General features: G+C 45.0%; 1 protein-coding gene and 1 non-coding gene across 6 annotated transcripts in view; both read right to left on the minus strand.

The window, feature by feature from the left end:
* Positions 1-4,088: 4,088 nt before the first annotated feature.
* Positions 4,089-9,008, minus strand: part of GDPGP1 (GDP-D-glucose phosphorylase 1) — an 11,420-nt gene continuing 6,500 nt past the window's right edge. The window contains exons 2-5 of one of the 5 annotated variants that reach the window (XM_045286386.1): positions 7,103-7,159; positions 6,907-7,005; positions 5,829-5,846; positions 4,089-5,436 (exon numbers count right to left, since the gene is read on the minus strand). In XM_045286386.1, coding sequence (XP_045142321.1) covers positions 4,270-5,436; positions 5,829-5,843 — 1,182 coding nt within the window. In that variant the 5' untranslated portion in view covers positions 5,844-5,846; positions 6,907-7,005; positions 7,103-7,159 and the 3' untranslated portion in view covers positions 4,089-4,269. Of the gene's footprint in view, positions 5,437-5,828; positions 5,847-6,906; positions 7,160-9,008 lie in introns of all 5 variants that reach the window. The other 4 variants (XM_045286387.1, XM_045286384.1, XM_045286388.1 and 1 more) reach the window with 4 other exon arrangements.
* Positions 4,153-4,259, minus strand: LOC115868161. The gene has a single exon (XR_004045448.1). It is a non-coding gene; the product is annotated as a U6 spliceosomal RNA (small nuclear RNA).

Raw genomic sequence — 9,008 nt, forward strand, 5'->3', positions numbered from 1 at the left:
AGATTGTAGAAAAAATGGATGCTTTTGAATTATGGTGCTGGAGAATATCGTGGACTGCCAAAATAATAAACAAATCCATGTTATAAGGAGTACAGCTAGTTAGAAAGCAAATGTTTTGAGAATGACGAGGGCATCAAATGTACAAATGTGCCTGACACACGATGGATGGATGGATTGTGATAAGAGTTGTATGAGCCCCCAATAAAATGATTTAAAAAAATAAAATTGAAAAAAAGAAGTACAGCTAGAATGATCCTTAAGAGTAAGGATGACGAGATTTCTTCTCACTTAACTTTTGACATATTATCAGGAGAGCAGAGTCGCTGGGGAAAGGCATCATGCTTGGTGAAGGAGGGGACAGTGAAAGAGAGGAAGACCTTAGACAAGCTGGACTGGCCTCGTGGCTGTTATTGATGGGCTCACACATAAGAACAATTGTGAGGATGGTACAGGACCAGGCAGTGTTTAGTTTGGTTGGGCATGGGATCACTGTGAATTGGAACAGACAACAGCATCTAACAACATCAAGAAGCTCTCAGCCTCAGCGGGCAAGAGTGGTGCAGTCCTACTGCCCACCCTGCCCAAGCCCTGCTTCCTTTACTGACAGTAGATGTCCGGTACTTAAACCCGGAAAAGCTTCTGTCCAAATGCTCTTAAAGACCCACAAATTCTAAACGGCTCAGAAGTACCCAGCATTAAGAACCACCCCTCCCCTTGGCTTTTTTATTTTTATAGAAAAACTTATTTGGGCCAAGGAAGGATTTCCTGTGAACTTCAGTCTGAGAGAGAGATTGGGAAAATCTAGAAATTTGGGCTCATCACCTTGGACATCAAATTTCCTTTGAGGCAATGATCATTTCCAGTCCTTTTAGAGAGCAAGCAAATCAAATAAAGTGATGCTGTTGGACTATGTACAGTTGGCCCTCCATTCCTGTGGGCTTCGAATTGGGGTGGGGCGGTCCAACGCATCACATATAGGGCGGAAAAAGGCTCTTAAGCAATTAAGTGGCCAAAGCAATCCCTTAAGATGCTATTTTTGTAGCATTTACATATTCTAGGTATTATAAGTAGTGTACAGAGGATTTAAAGTATACCTGATAGTTGAACTATGAAATGATATACGAGGGGCTACACACAAAAACCCAGAATTTTTTCCCCAAAAGCTATATATTTAACTCATTTTTTAAAAAACAAAACAACCTTGTCACCTTCAAAGTACTCACCATTACACTTAATATATTTGTCAAATCTGTGATTTCATTCTTGGAAACATTTTTCAAACTCATCTGGGTGGCTGACAGCACCTCCATTGTTTTTTTCTTCACCTCTTCTACGTTGTCAAATCACTGTCCTTTCATGTCCCGCTTCATTCGTGGAAACAAAAAGAAGTCACACAGAGAGAGGTCAGGTGAGTGTGGTGAGAGGGGCAAGAGAGGCATACTGTTTTTTGCCAAAAACTGCTGCATTGAGATGGCTGGGTGAGCAGGTACATTGTCGTGTAGCAAAACCAGTCCCCAGTCTGCCACAAGTCATATTTTGCCACACACTGTAGCGTGATCTTTTCAGAACCTCTGCACGAGTCAACATTTTCATCCTTTTGGGGAGTCGACGGACGTCCAGATGAGGTTTGTCATCAATCGACATTTCACCTTTTTTGAAACGAGAAAACCACTTGTACACTTGAGTTTTTCCCATAGCACTGTTCTTGTAAGCTGTGTTCAACATCACAACAGTTTCTGCAGCATTTTTCCTGAGCAGGAAACAAAATTACGCAGCCACACAGTTATCTTAAATCTGCCATCACAAAAAAATGATATTCACAAACCACCCCCAACCTACCAAGATGGTTTATGCAAAAACTTGCAGGCACTAAAGTTACAATTGTTCTTCTGTCCGAGCCCATGTTGCAGCCACTTTGTAAATTCATCTCGAGGGACTTGTTTTGCTCCCCTCTACTTGACCAAGCATGGTACCCTTCCGCAGGGACTGGCTTCTCCTGACATGTCCATAGTACATGAAAGGAAGTCTTGCCATCCTTGCCTCTAAGGAGCATTCTGGCTGTACTTCTTCCGAGACAGATTTTTTTCCTTTTGGCAGGTCATGGTACTTTCAGTGTTCTTCGCCAGCACGAGAGTTGAAATGCATCGGTTTTTCTTTGGTCTTCCTTATTCAATGTCCAACTTTCACATGCATGGGAGGCAATAACTTAGGATAGTAAGTTAGGCTTTTCATTTTTATACCCTTTCTTCTTAACAATAGGTGTGACATCTCTGGGGCAAAAGAAGGAGAAAGGAGAGAAGTAGATAAAACTAAGGGTAAGGGGGAGGAAGAGAGAATGGAGCACATCCTGGCCCACCAAGCCTTGAGGAGAATATTCCTGCTCAGAGCAGCCAATCCACAGAGAGGACCATATGGCTGGCCCCACTATGAGACACGACATCCCCCACTGGCCCATAGCCCTACAGGGGCTAACACTGGAGACACAGTGTGGGAATTATGCCTGGTCTGAACCCACCACACCGAGGCAAAACATTAAGGGCGTGCAACAGAACAGCAACGGAACAGAACAAGGAAGTCCTGAAGGAGCACCAAAAATAGACTTTGGGGGCAGGGAGTGGCACCCCATCAGACTGGAAAACAAACAGACCTTGAATTATTTACAAGTTTTTCAGGTTTTTGTCATTGGTTTGTTGTATTTTCTTTTGTTGCTTTGTTTTGCTCTGTCTTGTTTTTGTGCATATTATTATCTCTGCAGGTCTATCTAGATAAGATAGGCAAGATAAACAATCTGGAGGAGAAAACAACAGGACCAACAGAGTTCCATGGGAGAGGGGAAGGTGGGGGAAAGGAAGTTGTGTTAACAAACCCAGGGACAAGGGAACAACAAGAGATCCAAAATCAGTAGCCAGAAGGGTATAGTAGGCCTATTAGGGTTTGATCAAGGACAATGTAACCGAGAATTACTGAAACCCAAATGAAGGCTGAGCATGATAGTGGGACAAGAGGAAAGTAAAAGGAAATAGAGAGCTAGGAGACAAAGGGCATTTATAGAGGTCTAAATACAGGCATGTACATATGTAAATATATTTATATATAATGATGGGGAAATAGATCTATGTGCATTTATTTATAGGTCTAGTATTAAGGTAGCAGATAGACATCGGGCCTCCACTCAAGTACTCCCTCAATGCAAGAATACTTTGTTCGATTAAACTGGCATTCCATGATACTCACCTTTCTTAAAGGATCGCTGAAAACAAAGTGGGTGTATAAGCAAATGTGAAGAAAGCTGATGGTTCCCGGCTATCAAAAGAGATGGCGTCTGGGGTCTTAAAGGCTGGAAGGTAAACAATTGGCTATCTAGCTCAGAAGCAACAAAGCCCACATGGAAGAAGCACATCAGCCTGTGCGATCATGAGGTCTCGATGGGATCAGGTATCAAGGACACCAAAATCATATCATTGTGAATGAGGCGGGGAGTGTGGAGTGGAGATCCAAAGCCCATCTGTAGGCAACTGGACATCCCCTTACAGAAGGGCTGCAGGGAGGTGACGAGCCAGTCAGGGTGCAGGGTAGCAAAGATGAAACAAACAACTTCCCTCTAGTTCTTAAAGGCTTCCTCCCCTCCACTATCATGATCCCAATTCTACGTTACAAATCCAGATAGACCAGAGGATGTACACTGGTACTGATAGGACTGGAAATAGGGAATCCAGGACAGATGAACCCTTCAGGACCAGTGGAGAGAATGGCGATACCAGGAGTGTGAAGGGAGAGTGGGGTAGAAAGGGGGAACCAATTATAAGGATCTACATATAACCTCCTCCCTGGGGGACGGTCAACAGAAAAGTGGGTGAAGGGCAACATCAGACAGTGTAAGACATGACAAAATACTTCATGAGGGAGGGGGGACGGGAAGGGAGGGCAAAAAATGAGGAGCTGGTACCAAGGGCTCAAGTAGAAAGCAAATGTTTTGAGAATGATGGCAACAAATGTACAAATGTGCATAACACAATGGATGTATGTATGGATTGTGGTAAGAGTTGTAGGAGCCCCCAATAAAATGATTAAAAAAAACACAATAAAAATAAGGGTAATTTGTTAACTTTATTTCAAGGTTTTATTCTTTGGTTTATTAAGTAGTTTTATTAGAAAAATATGGAGCGCTTCACAAATTTGCGTGTCGTCCTTGCACAGGGGCCACGCTAATCTTCTCTGTATCCTTCCAGTTTTAGTGCATGTGCTGCTGAAGCGAGCACAGTTGAATGATTACTGCTCCTCCTGGGTCACCAGGGCCACCAGGGCCACCTGGACTTCCTCTGCCTGGGCTGGTGGCAGAAGACAGTCTTGGATAAGGGTCAGAGCAGCTGCCTCAGTCAGACTGGTGAAGTCCTGGGATGTTTTGACAGGGAGGTGCCCAGCCAACTCACAGAGTGCAACATTGAAAGCCTGGTTTTCCTTTATCCCAAAGCTGGACTTCCGGGCCCAGAGAATGACTCGGACCCCCGTGAGGACTGAGGAAGGTGAGCTCTTCCCAGGTGGGGCTCCCCGGGTCACAAACAAGTTATGTGCAATGTCATGTTCAGTCAGGTAGTCAGTGGCTCGGCATACCCTGTTTACCAAGGCTTCTAAGTCAGGTCCTGGGCCGCTAGTATGATAGAGGAAGCCAGGGGCTGGGAGGGCCTGGAGCAGGTGCAGATGGCCACTAGGGTCTAGGGGCTTGCTTGGTGCCCCCTCTACGGGCAGTCTGTGGGCCAGGTAATAGCCATGCAAATGCAGGTGGTTCACTGAGGCCAAGCCACCCAGGCTGTTGAAGCCGACACGGAAGCCTGGGTGTAGGCTCAGCAGCACAGCTTCGACCCCAGCCCGCAGTACGCCTGGCAGCAGGCACTGGGGTAGTGCCTGGGCAGGCTCAGGCACCAGCAGCACATGGCCCCACTCCAGGGGACTGACATTGATCATCACCAGGATGTCCTCTTGTTGGAGAGCACTGGCTGGATTGGGCTTCCGGTGCAAACGGAAGAGAATTTCTCCTGGTTGGATCTTGTTGAAGTTAAACTGTCCCGGGTCAAATGGCTGCCTCACGCTCTGGATGCTCTGGGGACGTCTTCTCTGTACCCCTCGCTCTACATTCAGCTGAGCCACAAACCCCACAGCCCCGGGAAGAATTTGGGTCTGCAGTTCCCCCAGGTGGTAACGAAACAGGCCCAGCTCCATCCGCTGTCTCCAGGCAGAGCAGATGGCAGAATCGAAGCGAGACGGTGGCAGAGCCCCCAGCATGCCAGATGCATGCCTGGGCCATTGAATCTCTCTGGCCAGGAGTTCCTCTTGCCCATAGACAAAGTCAGGAATGCCTTGTCCTTCCCAGTCCTCCTTGTTCAGAGGTAGCAAATAGGAAGCTTCTTTGGAACCGTGTGGAGTAACCATGGGGTTGACCTGAAATAGCCAAAGAGGTGGAAAACGCATGATCCTGCTTCATTTTTCGAGGCTTTATTTTCAAGAAGCTTCTACTTTTTGACTTGATTACAAAATACCTTTCGTAAAATATTTATAGAAAACAGAGAAGTCACTCATGATTCCATTACTTGCAAATGAATGTACATTTTTTGCTGACTTAAAATAATTGATTAGCTTTTTTGGGGTATTTGTAAAGGTTATGAAGGGGAAAAAAAATCCTGTGGGGAAAGCCAGCCCCCCACAACTAATCACAGGTTCAATAAGCACAATTGTACCGTTGAGATATAAAAAGATTATAATAAAGTCATAAAGAGAGATAGGAGAGAGAGTAAAATAAAGAAGTCAGACACATGTCATGGTAGCATGCTCACCTCCTGGATGGCCATGATCTCATCAGCCAGGTTGGCACACAGCATGGGCCGAGAGGGCAGGGGAGAGAGCAGGAGAGAGCGATTTATTGCTAATCAAGGCTTATATATCTTTGGGGTGTGCATGCCTCCTAATTACAGGTAAAGACATACGTCACAGGAAGGGGTTGTACAATAGGCAATACAAGCAATAGGAGGGGGGTATACAATGGGCATAAGCGTTAACAGGAAGGGGATGAGCTAGGGGTATACACATGAAAGGAAGGGGAGGGACTAAGGTATACATGTGACAAGAATGGATGGACCCTAGATTCATGATGGCGGCCTAAACTTGGTGGGCTTGACCTCCCTGGGCTCTCCAGGGAAACAATCTTCTACTATCCTTATCAGATAGGAGTGGGCCCTACTTAAGGTGGGACAGACTATACAATGTGATTGCTCTGGATGGCTGATAACCCTTAGGGAGGATAACCTCTGACCTACTTTTGTTGACCTCCAAGTGTAGTCATTTGCCCCGTGTAGCAAGCAGTTGGTTTGGCATATATCTGGGGGAGGCCAGTTGGGAGAAATCTTTCTGTTTCCCACACAACCTTTTTTTCAATACCCAGAGAAAACATTTTTCACTATTTTAAATTTGGCACTCACAGCTTGATTTTTATATAAGATGGATCTTGATTATTTATTTTTAAACTTTCATTATTTTAAACTTAATTTATTCCCGAGCCATGAGCTTTTGCTTTTTCGTTTCGGATCTTGATTACTTTTAACCCAGCTTCAGTTGTACACATAGGATAGTATATCAACTTTATACTATTATATTCAATGTTGCGATGAACACCCGTGTACATCCATCTTTTCACACATTTTTGTTTCTTCTTTACAAATAAACTCTCAGAAGAGAGCTGGGTCAGAGCAGGTCAATGGCTAAAACTTTGGTCAACTGCTTTGGTTAACTGCTGTCAACCTGCCCTCCAGAGAACTGTGTCTGAGTGCCCAGCGCTTCAAGGCTGACCACTCCTGTGCTGTGGGAAGAGTTTTCCCTAGCTCTGTGGTGATTCCACCAGGCTGTGCACAGAGCTACCTTGGTAAAGCTGGCCCAATGTCTGTAGAAGCGCTCAGGATCAGTCCTTCAAGGGGGAAATTGGTGCCTCTCTTCATCTCTCACTGGCATCTTATAGTCCTGTGGGCTCAGGGACGTCAGAGGAGAGGCCTGGGAAGGACTTTGGCAGAAGGCATTACCTAGATGGCCCAGATAAAACTGCAGAAGGAGGCACTACCTTGTCAGAGTGGCTTTAGTCCACGTTGGAGTTCCTGCAGCTTTGTGGGTCCAGAAACTGCACAATAAAACAGGAGGCAAAAAGCACATGAAATGACTTAGCACTCCAATTTAAGCATATTTGTTTTTACAATGTAAAGTCTTGAATTATTCTACTAAAATGAATTTAAGAAATCCACCTATTTGCTACATGTCAGTTATACTTGGGGTGGTACTCATTCACTCTCATTCATTCTTCAAAGTCAAATGCCCATTTCACGCTTGTTTCATTGTTCTGGGGCACCTCTTCTGTACACCATGCTTCTCATTCAGTTGATCCATAAACCCAAGTATTTATGAATGACCTACAATGCTGGGCATTGAGGGCATAGCAATTAAAAAACAACACGGACAGAGTCCCTATCATCAAGGAACTTACATTCTAGTGGTAGAGCTAGATAAGCAAGACTAAACAACTTCCCATGGTGATCAGCACTCCGTGGAATGTTAAGTAACACAACAGAATGTAACTAAATGGTGGGGATCAGGACATCCTACACTTCAAGTAAGAGGGCATCTGTCTGAGCTAACAGCTGAGCTGAGACATGAAGGCCTCAATGAAGAGCCAAGGAAAGTATGTTCTAGGAAGAGGGAATTGCAAGTCCAAGGCTCTGAGTCAGATAGGAGCAGGGCCTACTGAAGGATCAGAGAGTAGACCAGTGTCCCTAGAGCAAGGCAGACAAGGGGGAAAGTGTCTGAGATGACACTGGTCAGGAAGGCAAGGGGCATGGTCAGAAGTTTGGATTTTACGTTAAATAAAAAGTCCCTGGTAAGTTCTAAGCAGCAAAACGAGCTGATATTTAGAAACCTTTTAAAATTGCTGTGTGGAGCATGGACCACAGGGAAGGAAGCGAGGAAGCAGAGAGACCACCGAGGAGGCTGTTCCAGGGACCAGGAGAGAGAGGAGGGGAGTGGATCTCAGGGGCAGTGATGGAGAGGAGCAGGGCATTCACATTTGGGAGGTTGCACAAGACCTGCTGACATGCTAGCTATGGGGATGAAGAAAAGAGAAAGATTAGGGGTGATTTTTCTTCAGACACGAGGTAGCTTGTTGAGGCGTTTACGGAGATGGTGGATCCTGGGGAGATGGGGTGGGATTAGGCTGGCTAGACTTCATAGACCAAACCCACTGCCACTGAGTCAATTCCAACTCAGCAACCCCATGCCAGGTTTCTAAGGCTCTGCATCTTTACAGGAGCAGACAGTACAGAGGGGGAAAATCAGCCCTCAAAATTTTTAAACCATTCATTGGCACTTAATTCACATACCACACAATTCAATAGTTCAATCATATCAAAAAGAGTTGTACAATCATCAGCACAATCAGTTTTAGAACATTTTCAACACCCGCCCCTCCTGGTTAAATAACTTATTATTATTTTTGGTTAAATAACTTTAAATGAGTTGTATAATCACCATCAGTTCTAGTGCTCCCTCTCCCCTCCCACAAGAACTCAATTTTGATTACTAAGTCTGAGGTCTTTCCTGGGTAACTGAGAAAGAAGGGAGGTGGTCTAGGCAGTTAGTTAAGTCTGAAGTTCAGTGTAAGGTTTGAGCTTGTGAATGGATCATAAATAAATAATCGAGTATCACAAAAAATCCACCTTTTTACATTTCTCTGTTCAGTTTGGAGACTGGATGCCTTTCATACCAACTGCCCAAATTAGGTCAGATCTCACAAATGAAAGGACTCAGGCCTCCAGACGGCCAGGTAGGCCTAAGACTTCTGAAGCCAGGTACAAATTTGGGAGTCCATGCAATACCTTCACCACAAGTTTGGGGTTTTCCCACTACCCCTTCAGGATGATAGCCTCAAGCTTCGGAGTAGGGTAGGCCCGTCTCTTCACTTCTAACTTGCTAGTTACAAA

The sequence above is a fragment of the Echinops telfairi genome, unplaced genomic scaffold (assembly GCF_000313985.2).
Source record: "Echinops telfairi isolate 266 unplaced genomic scaffold, ASM31398v2 ScPeMD7_7;HRSCAF=31, whole genome shotgun sequence".
Lineage (NCBI taxonomy): Eukaryota > Metazoa > Chordata > Mammalia > Afrosoricida > Tenrecidae > Echinops > Echinops telfairi.